Genomic DNA, 13,169 nt, shown 5'->3' on the forward strand with positions numbered 1-13,169 from the left:
TTGCTGGTTTTTGTTCATTCAAAAAATGAACAGAAAAATCAGAATAGAAAGTGGTCAAAAAACGTTACATGCCCGAAAATGGTACCAATAAAAACGTCAGCTCTTCCCGCAAAAATCAAGCCCGCACATGACTCTGTCGGACGAAATATGGAAAAATTATAGCTCATTGCAGATCATTTTTGTGGAAAAAATATGATATTTTTAATTTTACGGCTCTACGTTATAACCTTCTGTGAAGCCCTAGGGGGTTCAAAGTGCTCAACACACATTTAGATAAGGTCCTTGGGGGGTCTAGTTTCCAATATGGAGTCACTTGTTGGGGGTTTCTACTGTTTAGGTACATCAGGGGCTCTCCAAACGCGACATGGCGTCCGCTCTCGATTCCAGCCAAAGTGAAGTACAATATGTCACGAAAAAACAATCTCAGAATCAGCGGGATCCATTCAAGCGTTCCAGAGTTATAACCTCATAAAGTGACAGTGGTCCGATTTCAAAATTAAGGCCTGGTCATTAACCTACAAAATGGCTTGGTCGTTAAGGGGGCAGGAGTGCACACGCGCGTTCCCTAAGAACATAGCTAGAGGACCGGATGGAAGCATGCAGAGCATGGGGAAGGCAAGCAATGACCACAGTACGGGTGAGTGGAGAGACACGCCGGAGACCCCGCCTGTCAGAGCAGGGATCCGGCGTGGTGCTAACAATAGGGCAGGGAGATTGTGTCCTCTTTGTTCCACCTCAGACTGACGTGCTGTACATGCTTATACAGTTGTAAGTGTCAGATGATCCGGGTGGGCCCCACATTGTGAGTGGGCACAGGACGGCCAAGCAGCTGAAAGCCATTTTGGTAATGGGTGCCGTGGGCAATTGCCCAATTCATTACCCACCTCCCAACACACACAGACACTCACACATACTCTTTTAAGTCTGGCCCTGCATGTAAACATGCTGGCAATCATATTGTTAATGCCATCATAAAAAGCAGCAGCAGCGCATTGCCTGGTGTAAATGAGATGTGCTGCGAGCAATATGTTACTGTATGAGGACAGAACAGTTGTAATAAGGATCCGTCTGTCCCCACTGGTTTTCGTCGTGCTGTGTAAGCAGGCCAGTAATCAACTTGTATATAGCTGATCAGGGCTTGAGGTTACTGGGCCGGGATCAGCCCATCTTCATGGGACATTATGTCTTGTCTCTTACCTTTTTTTTTTTTTTTTTACTCCTTTTGGTCACTGAGGTTTGGAGGGGTATAAACCTTTTTATTTTTCTATCTTCAGATAGATGGTCTTTCTGGCATTGTTGCTATCAGAAAAACACTTGCAGTGAACAGTAATTACTTATTTGCATCCATTTTCCCCATCATGTGTCTGTGTTTTGTTACTTGACAGCAGTGTTCAAAATAATTTATTCATTCCTGTTTTTACTAAGAGCCTTCCAGGCCCCCGCTGTGTATTGCACATGACCCAATTTGGCATTGTTCTCAGTGGCATATTGTCATGAGCCTGTAACACTTTACAATTTGTTCCTGCTCCGCATCTGATGATGAATCTCATACTCGCATTTTCATTAGTTTTGTCAAATCGGTGACATTCTCGTTGCCAACGCTGAGGCTCATGTCTGAGCCATGATACTTTCTTCTAGAGTGAAAGGGTTTGCCTCTCAACACCTTTAGGTTTTGCATATTCTTGCAATAAAAGGAGGTGACCCTCTTGGGCCTATCTATTAAGCAGAGACATGGTCCATCTATGTATTACAAATCTATTATCAAATAGTAAAAATCCTGCAGCAGGGACAGATCACGTCACAGTTTACCAACATACAGTAGGTGTGTAAATGACAGTGCCTTGTTATGGTATTTCTTCTGCTTTTAGGTATAAACCAATGAAGACAACAGTTTAAGCGTGGCATTACACAGTCATGCTACCTGGACAGATGCTACTAGGCACAGTACATCTGGAGCCATTTTTGTGGTGTTTTGCTTCTTGTTTCAATATTTTGTTATCCATTTTTGTGAACTCTGAGTTGTATGGATTTTCCTTACATGGAGGAGATCTCATGTACTAGCTTTTTCTCTTTCACTCTTTTTCCTTTCCCTTTTTGTTTCCCTTTACCTTTCCCTTCTTTTTCCTTTCGATTTCTCGTTCCCTTTCCCTTCCCTTTCTTTTCTTTCCCTCCTAGCTTTCTCTTTCCTTCCCTTTACCTTCCCTTTCTTTCTCTTTCCCTCCCTTTCTTTCTCGTTCCCTCCCTTTCTTTCTATTTCCCTCTTTCCCTCCCTTTCTTTCTATTTTCCTCCTTTTCTTTCTCTTTTCCTCCCTTTCTTTCTCTTTCTTTTTCCTTCCTTTTCTTTCTTTTCCTCCCTTTCTTTATCTTTCTCTTTCCCTCCCTTTCTCATGCTTTCCTTCCCTTTCCCTCCCTTTTTCTCTTTGAATTCTATGGTTTTGCTTATTGGGTCATAATGAAAAAACATCTGAGTTTTAGAAGGTCTTAAAATGAAAATGTCAATACAACCTCAGACCAACGCATGACAATTACCAAATAACATTGTGTCATTATTTAATTAACAAAAACTAGGCAAAAATGCAGAAGCAGTATGTGAAAAATTAAGCACACCTTTAGGCTTCTAGAAGAATTAAAGCGTTGGACCGCTAGCTAAAATGTCCTTTCTAAATATCTTTACACCCTTACCACTTTTCTAATGTGTTTTTTTTTCTTTTCTACTGCCCTTGATATGACGTTTCCTTTGAGAGGAATCACAAACAGGATGTCACAGGAGGCGGTGCTGCACTCCTTCCTTTACAGTGTCTATTGCTCCTCCTTGAACAGGACATCAACAAGGTGCAGCGCTGCATTTACCGTAATTTCTGGCGTATAAGATGACTTTTTAACCCCTGAAAATCTTGCCAAAAGTCAGGGGTCGTCTTATACGCCTGGTGTCGTCTTTAGGCTACTTTCACACATCAGGTTTTCGTCGTCAGGCGCGATCCGGCGTCGTGCCGGAATGCCGGATCCGGCAAATGTTTAGTAAAACCTGATGTGCCGGATCCGGTTTTCTGCCGGATCCGTCTTGTTCTTGACAGACAAAACCGGATCCGTCTCATCCGGTTCATCCGTTTTTCTATCCGTTTTTCGACGGATTACGCCGAATCTGGTTTTTAAAATTGACCCTTGTGGCCTTCCGAACGGGATTGGCTACTGGAAAACTATATATAGCATGTTCCTACAGCCCTTCTTTGACAGGTTGTAGAGGAGAAAGTGCAGGTTGGAGAGAAGAGCAAGTTACTGGCGAAGATGGATGTTGTCATTGGAAATATTACCACTAGAAGTTCTGTGACGGTTTCAGTAATGAGGGACAATTTTGCACTATACTTTATGTCACCTCAAGGCAGAGTACACTGGGATGACAGAGTGTGAAAGATTTGTGCCCTAAACTTGTGTACCTTCTGGACCAACAGTATATACCTTTGCCAACCAAAGTTGGCTATCTTGTCATGGTCTTACTATTTTTAGCTTTAGGCCACAGGTGTGTACCTGGTTGTGTTTTATGCAAAGTATTTCACCTTTTAACAAAAGTTGTGTACATTGTTATGAAATCACCAACAATAAACACAACTTTTCAGGTGAAATACTTTGCTTCAAACACAACCAGGAACACAACTGTGGCAAAAAGCTAAAATTTTCCCACAGTTATATACCTGGTTTTGAATACCTTTTTACCTGTTAAATACCCTGTATTTAACCTTTTTTTTAAACATATTTCGCCGCAGAAAGAAATGACAGACAACCAGTTTAAACAATAATTTAACTTTTATTTAAAATATTTTTTTTTTGTAAACTGTTTTTAAAGTTAAAAAAACTTTTTTAATAAAGGTTTGAAACCAACAGGGCATTTTTATTACAAAACACATCATAAATCTGTGTAGTGTGGGGTGGAAATACTGCTGGAGGGGCTGCGGGACACTTCGACAATGGGTGTGTGGAGAGAGGACTGGGATCGTGGTGGGGAAGGAACAGTTAGAGGTGATGGTGTGGAAAAAGCTACAGAATGGGTGGACATGTGGGAGGCAGAAGAGGTGGTGGGCGGTGGAGTGGAGGGTTGGGCAGGGACTGTAGGAGCAGATGATGTTGATGGAAAGTTGTATGGGGAAGGAGTTTGGTACGGGGAAGGAGTTTGGTACGGGGCAGGTTGCTGGAAGTGGGGAGATGTCTGGTACTGGGGAGGTTGCTGGTAGTGGGAAGGTTGCTGGTACTGGTGAGGTTGCTGGTATGTAATAGGAGGGGGAGGATGGAAAGTGGCTGGAGGGGGTGCAGATGTAATAGGAGGGGGAGAATGGAAAGTGGCTGGAGGGGGTGCAGATGTAGTAGGAGGGGGAGGATGGAAAGTGGCTGGAGGGGGTGCAGGTGGAGGAACTACAGTGGTGGGAGGTGGAGGTTGGGAGGTAACCTGCTGTAGAGCACCGTGGCACGAATGCATTACATGCATCTGCTGGGTAGGAGATAGTGTTGCCATGCGCTCCACAACAGACCTGAAAAAGGTGTGGTTTGGCGAAGATCTTGCTTCTGAATGCATGGTTTGCAGAAGTGTCTTCACCTCCAGAATGCTGGAGTTGATCTGCTGAAAGCCTGCGGAGATTTGCTCTGACAAGACTTTTAGACAGTTCTGGAAAGATGCATTCAGATGCAAGAACTCTGGCGCATAACTCTTTTCCTGACCCCTCTGCCGCTGCCGCCCAGTACCCGCAGGTGTACTAGAGGTGGCAGGGGCAGAAGGGTGGGGTAAAGGGAAAGCGATCTCCTCACCAGCAGCTTCATGTAATGTAGGCGGCCACGATGCTCCTGTGCTGGTGGATGGGACAGATGGGTCGAATGTGTGGGAAGGCTGGGAAGGTGCAGATGTACCGGGGCGGTCGAAGTGTCCCTCGGTGCCGGTCTCCTCAGGGATCGCCTCAGAAGGGTCCAATCGTGCAGGCTCCCGAGTGCTGCTCACCGTGCTGTGGAATAAAGAGAAAAAAAAACAATTAAAATACTGACATGGTATGGCCCTGGCTGAAAAAAAAAAGTTACATTTTTTTCACATGTGGTGTGTAATATTTACCTTCTAGTGACCATTGTTTCCCGGAGGAACGACAGGGCTTGTGCGTACTTGTACTTGCTCCTGCGTCCTCCAGATCCACTCGGGGCCCGCATCTCTTTATTGAACTCCTTCTTGAAACGATCCCTCACAGACCGCCACCGATTCACAATTCTGTTCCCTGAAACGAGAAAGGAGTGGTTAGTATACAACATCAGTGTTTCACAAACTCCAGTCCTCATGGTCCCCAGGGGTCATGTTTTCAGGATTTCCATAGTAAATAGAAATCCTGAACACATGATCCGTGGGGACCACGAGGACTGGAGTTCGGGAAACACTGGTTTACATCAAGCAACCGGTACTGTATATACTTACGCTCTTTAATCTGGGCCCGAACATCGAGGTCCTCCCAGCGGCCCACAAGGAGCGAACAGATTTCCTCCCAGAGTCGTCGGGTAACGATAAGGTCAGCGTGGCGGCGGTCAGCCATATTCCAGAGCGGCTCCCTTTCTCTGACGAGATCGATGAGGTGGTCCACATTGAGTCCTCCATCCTCACCGTCAGAGTCGGGAGCACGCTGTGAAGGCTGTTAAACAAAAAGACAAAAATAACATAATTAGCCTCCACAAAAGAAATGAAATAAAAAGTGCAAAAAAACAAAGCAAAAATATTTATACTTACACGCTGGTGACCGCCGCGTTGCTGTCGCCGACGACCCTGGGAGGCACTGCGAGGACCTCTTGGCCGAGCACCAGATTGGGAAGACTAGAGAAGAAAACAAAAAATGTTATGTCTTTGGATGTAGGCATTTGTTTGCTGTGTGTGGTCTGCAGAACATTGTTTTCTATGTGTTGTGTGTAGTGTGATGTTGTGTTTCTGCGTTTGATGCAAAAAACTTACCAATTGTGAGCCCACTCCAAGTGTCTGTCCACCCCTTCCTTCTTCTTCTGGGAGCTCCTCTTCATCTTGTGAATCCTGTTTTGAAATAAAAGGCAATGAATAGACATATATTACAGAGATGATGGATTTTGGAAATAAAAACTTACCGTCAAACGCTGACGATGCGAGGGAGGGCTCCCAGAAGAAGATGTGCTGTCTTCCTGATGGCCAGACTCCATGGCTGTGGGTGGTGTTCCAGCTGCTGCCATTGCTGCTGCTGCTGCATCTATTGGGCGGCTGTTGAATAAAGAGAAACAAAGGGCCAATGAATATCTTGATATTCAATAGCCTTAGTTTGGAGGAATGGGGGATTTGATAATTACCGTCTCTCATCTGCTGCTGGCCTCCCCTCCTCAGCATGTTCCATTTGCTGCTCCATTTGGGGTGGTGGTGGTGCTGATGGTGCTGCAGTGGTCTCCTGCCTTCTCCTGCTGCGCTTGGTTGCTTTCTTGGGTGGCATGTTGGGTGTGGCTGTGGGTCCCACTGTCTTGCTTTTATATATGTCTTGTGGGCAGAGCTACTGAGCATGCTCAGACCAAAAAAACCGGATCTGGCCACCGGATCCGGCTTTCGCCGGATCAGGCGCATTGCGGCGCTCATAGGCTTTCATTGTGTGAAAAAGCCGGACGTGCCGGATACGGCGTGTCCGGCTTTTTCGCGGGAGACAAAAAACGTTACAGTAGCCGTTTTTCCAGACGCCGGATTGAGACACATTGCCGGATCCGGCGAAAACCGGATGAAACGCATGGCCATCCGGCCCGATCCCGCGCAAATGCAAGTCAATGGGGGGGAAACCGGATCTGGCATTGCATTTCGCTGGATCCGGTTTCTGTCAAAAGCGCCGGATCGCGCCTGACGGCGAAAACCTGATGTGTGAAAGAGGCCTTAGTGAAGCAGACTGCAGGCATCCGGGACGCCTGAGGTATAGAAAAGAGAGAGCGTCCTGCGCCACTTCACTGTAGTCCTCAGTAAAGATGGGCAAACCCAAACAGTAAAGTTCCGTACTCTTCAGGTTCGGCTGCCCGAACACCGGGTGTTTGTCGTTCTCTCATTTGCCCGCGTGTGACAGCGTGAGCCCGCAGCTGTGATCGGAGGTATAAACTTTATCTCCGGTCACTGTTGTCAGCTGATGGGACTACAGCTCCCATCATCCGACACCTGCAGCCGCTAATAACAGCGATAGCAGGTGCGGGGGGGTGAGAGTATTCATCAGCCGCTCCTGCGCTGTAAATAAAAACGGTAGCTAAAAAAAAAAACGGCGTGGGTTCCCCCCTATTTTAGATAACCAACCAGACAAAACTCACAGCTGTGGGCTGCAACCCTCAGCTGTCAGCTTCAGCAAGGCTAGTTGTCATGAATAGAGGAGTTCCCACGCTGTTATTTTCATTATTTAAATAATAATATAAAAAAACGGCGTGGGGTCCCAATCATTTTTGACAACCAACCTTGCTAAAACTGACATCTGGGGGCTGGTTTTTCTCATGGTGCTAGTGGGGATTTCACCACTAGCATTGGTTATCAAAAAAGGGGGGAACCCACGCCAGGTTTTTTTTTTTTTTAACTACTGTGTTTATTTACAGCGCAGGAGCGGTAGATGAATACTCCCATCCGCCGCTCCTGCTCTCACTGTAATTAGCGGCTGTAGGTGTCGGATGATGGGAGCGGTTGTCCCATCAGCTAACACCAGTGACCGGAGGTAAAGTTTATACCTCCGATCACAGCTGCGGGCTCACGCTGTCATTTGACAGCGTGGGAACCGCGGCTCTCTGACCAGCGGGGATGATTTCTCCGCTGATCAGAAGCGGTGTTTGCCGTGCTGTCATGCACATGACAGCGCAGCAAACACCGGAAGAGTGATAGTCTTAGGCTATGTGCACGTATGCAGAAAATTTCTGCATAAGAACAGGACTCCTTCCCAGAAAACGCACGTTTTTTTCTGCATGTTTTTTTCACGGTTTTTGCCCCCAAAATGCACGTTTTTTTATGCGTTTTTTTTCCCACGCGTCCCCAGACACATAGAAAATAGCAAGAAATGCGGAATTTTCTGCGAAATGAGCATGCTGCGTTTTTTTTTGCGGGAAAAAAAACGCATCAATATGCACAAAAAGTGCAAAATGCATTAAAATGAATGGGAAGCTTCTTTTAAGCATTTTTTGTAAGTGGATTTTTGGTAAATCTGCAAAAAAAAACGCAACGTGTGAACACAGCCTTATACTGCAAGTATATACCAAACTCTATATTTTAACTGGAACAGTTGGGGGTCGTCTTGTATGCCCAGTCATCTTATTCACCGGAAAATATGGTACTTCCTAAAGCTTCTTGCATCGTTGCCCTCTAACAATGTACTGGATCCATAGTGATAGAAGCTGTGGGAGATGTGAGTGCAGCGCCCCCACATCTCCGCTCTTGTGTCTTTGAAACAAGATGTCGCCAGGGGTCGGAGATACAAGCAGTGAGTAACACCAGCGCAGTGATGATTCATTTGACCAAGGATCCAGGACATCTTCTTCAGAGGGCGTCATTTCTAGAAACTGTAGTAACTAGCTTTGCCATCTATGATATCCTGATGCAGGAGGTGCAATGGATGGCGCAGGAAAGTGAGTGCCGCCCCAGCCTCCTGTGACATCTCATTTGAAACTCCGCTCAAATGAAACATCCCAGGAAGAACAGTAAAAAGACACATTTAGGGATTAGATTGATAAAGAGAAGTGTAGGATATTGTGTAATAAATCTAAATACACATGTGGTCAGTATGTAAATATAGATACTTAGAAAGGACATTTTAGTCAACAGATCACCTCTTTTAATTATATTCATCAAGTGTCACCACCTCTATAAAAGCAGATGTTTTTACATTCTGCTGGTCTGCCATGGAGTAAAAGACATTAACAATGATCAAGGAGAAGCAATTGTTGTTGTCCATTAATGTAGGAAGAGCTGTGTGTGTATAATATAGAATTATTGGTATTTAGACATTTACTGCAGTAGAGATGTAATCGCTGAGGGTTCTTTTTGACGCTAGGTCCTCTTCTTTTACCCCTCTGGTGCAGCACACTCCATTGGTCCTCCAGGTCTTTGTTGACATGAATAAGGTGACACCTGCAGCCTATAAGCCGCCACCGCAGCCGTCACGTGGCGTATTTTACTGGCATCATCATTCAGCGATGGAAGCCGTCACATTCAAGGACCTCCTGAGCATTTTCACAGTTAGGGTGTGTGCACACGCTGCGGATTCTGCTGCGGAATATTCCGCGCAGATTTTGCAAAATCCGCAGGTCAAAAGTCCTGCGGATTTGCCTGCGATTTGACACCTGGACAATGGAGTAGGTGTAAAACGCTGCGGATTCCGCACAAAGAAGTGACATGCTGCGGTTTTGAAACCGCAGCAAATCCGCATGGAAAATTTTGCACTGTGTGCACTGCGGTTTTTGTTTTCCATTGATTATAATAGTACTGTACACCGCAGCGGATCCACAGCAGAATCTGCAGCGTGTGCACACACCCTTAACAGCAAGGAAAAGATATGAGTACTGTGGGGTTATTTATTTTCCTGCTTTACAGCATTGACATCTCTTTTTGGCAGTGTTTATTTTTTGAGGGGTTGGGTGGGAACTAGATAATTCCTTTAATGTGTGGTTTAGACATCTGCTAGATTCAAACAATTAGTGTAAATAAGTATTTAGCTAATATGTCTATTTATTAATTTACTTAGCATATTAACCTAAGGTTGTCATCTCATAAGTATAAGCTTCTCTGGCATGTTCTCTATTTAGCGTTTCGGGCCAGGGGAGGCTGATGTAGTGACGGAGACAAGCAGATCATTAAGCACTTAGCATTCTTTAAATGTTTACTATCAAAAACAGACTTGTAGGTCACTGGTTGGGCAAACAAGATCTGTTACCAATTTCCAGGAAGATAAATAGTATTTTCCATTATCATTGTCAGTACGGCTTAAATGCACATGGTATGAAGTCTGTATAATTAATTTCTATTTTATTGGTGGGAATCGGTTGAGTTTTGTTTCTGGGAAGTAGAAGCTATTGGCAGCCGAGGTTGTGGTAATAAGCAAAGAATAATGGCTAAAGATGATGGAGGCGTGACTCATCAATCTTTCAGGCTTTTTTTTGGAAGTAAATGCTTGTAAGGCCGGGGTCACACTTGCAAGGAACTTGCATGAGTCTCGCGTCTCAATACCCGGCACTGCCGCCTGCACTTGGGGCCGGAGCGTTCAACTGCATAGAAATACATGCAGCCGCACACTCCAGTCCCGAGTGCCGATGGCAGTGCCGGATATTGAGACGCAAGACTCGTGCAAGTTTTTCGCATGTGTGACCCCGGCCTATTGGTGACTTCTATGTCTGCGTGTAATTCATTTTATACTTTGCGCCTTTTTTCAGTTGATGTTGCTTACTTTTGCCTTTGTCCCCCCCCCCCTCTATGTGTTCTCCAGTAACTTAGTGAAATGCAAAATCTGTTGAATTTCATTTTTGCAAACTTGAAGACTACCATGCGACTTTTTAAGGAATCATTCAACCTTTTGCAGTAAGATGGCAAAAAAGGGGTTAAATTACAGAGAAAAGAGCATCTTTGATTTAGTTTAAAATTTATTCCCCCACATGTTCCATTTTGAAGAATTTGGTGCAAAAAATAGCAACAAAAAAAGAAGAAAAGTCACTTAAAAAATAATGCACATGACAAGTCTCAATGTCTTCTATGTGATGTATGTAAAGTGGTCTCAGTGTCTACGATGTGATATATACTGCATTTCCAGTGTATCCTGTGTGTTGTATACAGCAGTCTGTGTCTCCTATGTGATGTATTTACAACAGTCTCAGTGTCTCCTGTATGATGTATATACAGCAGTCTTAGTGTCTTCTATGTAATAAAAACAGCAAACTGTCCGTGTACCCTATGTGCATCAGTCTATAACCAGTTTGTGGACGGTATTTGTTTTTCTTACAGGTCTTTTTTTTTTTCTATCAAATTTAGACTATAGCATACTAGAGAATCCTAGGAAAGCTTATTTTCTTTCTTTTTTTAATGCACACCACATTAAGAATTGTAAAAACTTAGTGAGGTTGAGTGGAATTTAACTCAGTAATATGCTTAATATTTGCAAAGACAAGAGCTTAATTTTTATTTAGCAAATTGAATTCATTTTATTCAACTTTTTTTAATCCTTCAGATAAAACTCTTCAAGAACAAGGTGTTTGCCACAATTTCAAGATTTTAGTCCTAGAACTCAGCTACACTGAGGAAGAAGCCAGGAAACGTGTGCACAATGAAGAAAAAGAGAGACAAGAGGCGTCACAAAAGGATGAGAGTGTGAAGAAAAAGATGATGCGCACAAGGAGAGGATTGGAGATCCTCGCAGACAGAGGTATATAGAGTGATTTACCATGAATACTCTCCGGTTACTTGTCCTCGTGGGTGAGAGTATTAACAAATGGGGGGGAAAAAGGCCCACACCCCTGACATACTGAAAATTGTCCCATCCAGTTTCTGAAGTGGCAGGGCTGCAGATACCTTTGCTAGTGTTTTTTAAGTTGACTGTAGCTGCACTTTTGTATGTAGCAGATTTATTGTAGATATTTCTCAGCTTGAAACTTGTATTCTTTACAGCGGAGTATTAATATTATTATTATTTGTTATTATAGCGCCATTTATTCCATGGCGCTTTACATGTGAGGAGGGGTATACACAATACATACAAGTACAGTAATCTTAAACAATACAAGTCACGACTGGTACAAGATGAGAGAGGACCCTGCCTGCGAGGGCTCACAATCTACAACGGGATGGGTGAGGATACAGTAGGCGAGGGTAGAGCTGGTCGTGCAGCGGTTTGGTGGATCGGTGGTTACTGCAAGTTGTAGGCTTGTCGGAAGAGGTAGGTCTTCAAGTTCTTTTTGAAGGTTTCCATGGTAGGCGAGAGTCTGATATGTTGTGGTAGAGAGGTCCAGAGTAGAGGAGATGCGTGGGAGAAATCTTGTATGCGATTGTGGGAAGAGGAGATAAGAGGGGAGTACAGAAGGAGATCTTGTGAGGATCGGAGGTTTCGTGCAGGTAAGTACTGGGAGACTAGGTCACAGATGTATGGAGGACTCAGGTTGTGGATGGCTTTGTATGTCATGGTTAGGGTTTTGAACTGGAGTCTTTGGGTAATGAGGAGCCAGTGCAGGGATTGACAGAGGGGAGAGGCCGGGGAATAGTGGGGGGGGGGACAGGTGGATTAGTCGGGCAGCAGAGTTAAGAATAGATTGGAGGGGTGCGAGAGTGTTAGAGGGGATGCCACAGAGCAGGAAGTTGCAGTAGTCAAGGCGGGAGATGATGAGGGCATGGACTAGGGTTTTTGCAGATTCTTGGTTGAGGAATGTACGGATCCGTGAAATATTTTTGAGTTGAAGTCGGCAGGAAGCGGAAAGGGCTTGGATATGTGGTTTGAAAGAGAGATTAGTGTCAAGGATAACCCCGAGGCAGCGAGCTTGTGGGACTGGAGAGAGTGGGCAGCCGTTTACTTTAATGGATAGGTCTGTTGGGGGGGTCACGTGAGATGGGCGAAAGATGATTAATTCTGTTTTGTCCATATTAAGTTTTAGAAATCTAGCGGAGAAGAAGGATGAAATAGCGGACAGACATTGAGGGATTCTGTTTAGTAGGGAGGTGATATCTGGTCCAGAGATGTAGATCTGTGTGTCATCAGCATAGAGATGATACTGAAAGCCATGAGATTCTATGAGCTGTCCAAGGCCGAAGGTGTAAACGGAGAAGAGCAGGGGCCCTAGGACTGAACCTTGCGGGACTCCGACGGATAGGGGGCGCGGTGAGGAGGTGGTGTGCGAATGGGAGACGCTGAATGTCCGGTCTGCTAGGTATGACGCAATCCAAGATAGGGCCAAGTCTGTGATACCAAGAGATGAGAGTGTCTGTAGTAATAGGGAATGGTCCACTGTGTCAAAGGCAGAGGACAGGTCCAGGATGAGGAGGACAGAGTAGTGTCGCTTGGCCTTGGCGGCTAGTAGGTCATTGGTGGCCTTAGTTAGGGCAGTTAGGGAGTAGGGCCTTGTCAAAAGTTTGGACCTATTCATGCAGTGCAATTTTTTGTTCTTATGTGCACATTGCAGGTTGAGACTGAAGGCAGTAAAGCCACAAAGGTGAAGCAAAC

General features: G+C 44.9%; 1 protein-coding gene across 1 annotated transcript in view; it reads left to right on the top strand.

Annotated features, from left to right (window-relative positions):
• Positions 1 to 13,169, top strand: part of NUB1 (negative regulator of ubiquitin like proteins 1) — a 144,945-nt gene that overhangs the window by 49,498 nt on the left and 82,278 nt on the right. Inside the window, exon 6 of the mRNA XM_073581545.1 lies at positions 11,190 to 11,384. Coding sequence (XP_073437646.1) covers positions 11,190 to 11,384 — 195 coding nt within the window. The remainder of the gene's footprint in view (positions 1 to 11,189; positions 11,385 to 13,169) is intronic.

Source organism: Dendrobates tinctorius, unplaced genomic scaffold (assembly GCF_039654945.1).
Source record: "Dendrobates tinctorius isolate UK_male_01 unplaced genomic scaffold, ASM3965494v1 ptg000070l, whole genome shotgun sequence".
NCBI lineage: Eukaryota > Metazoa > Chordata > Amphibia > Anura > Dendrobatidae > Dendrobates > Dendrobates tinctorius.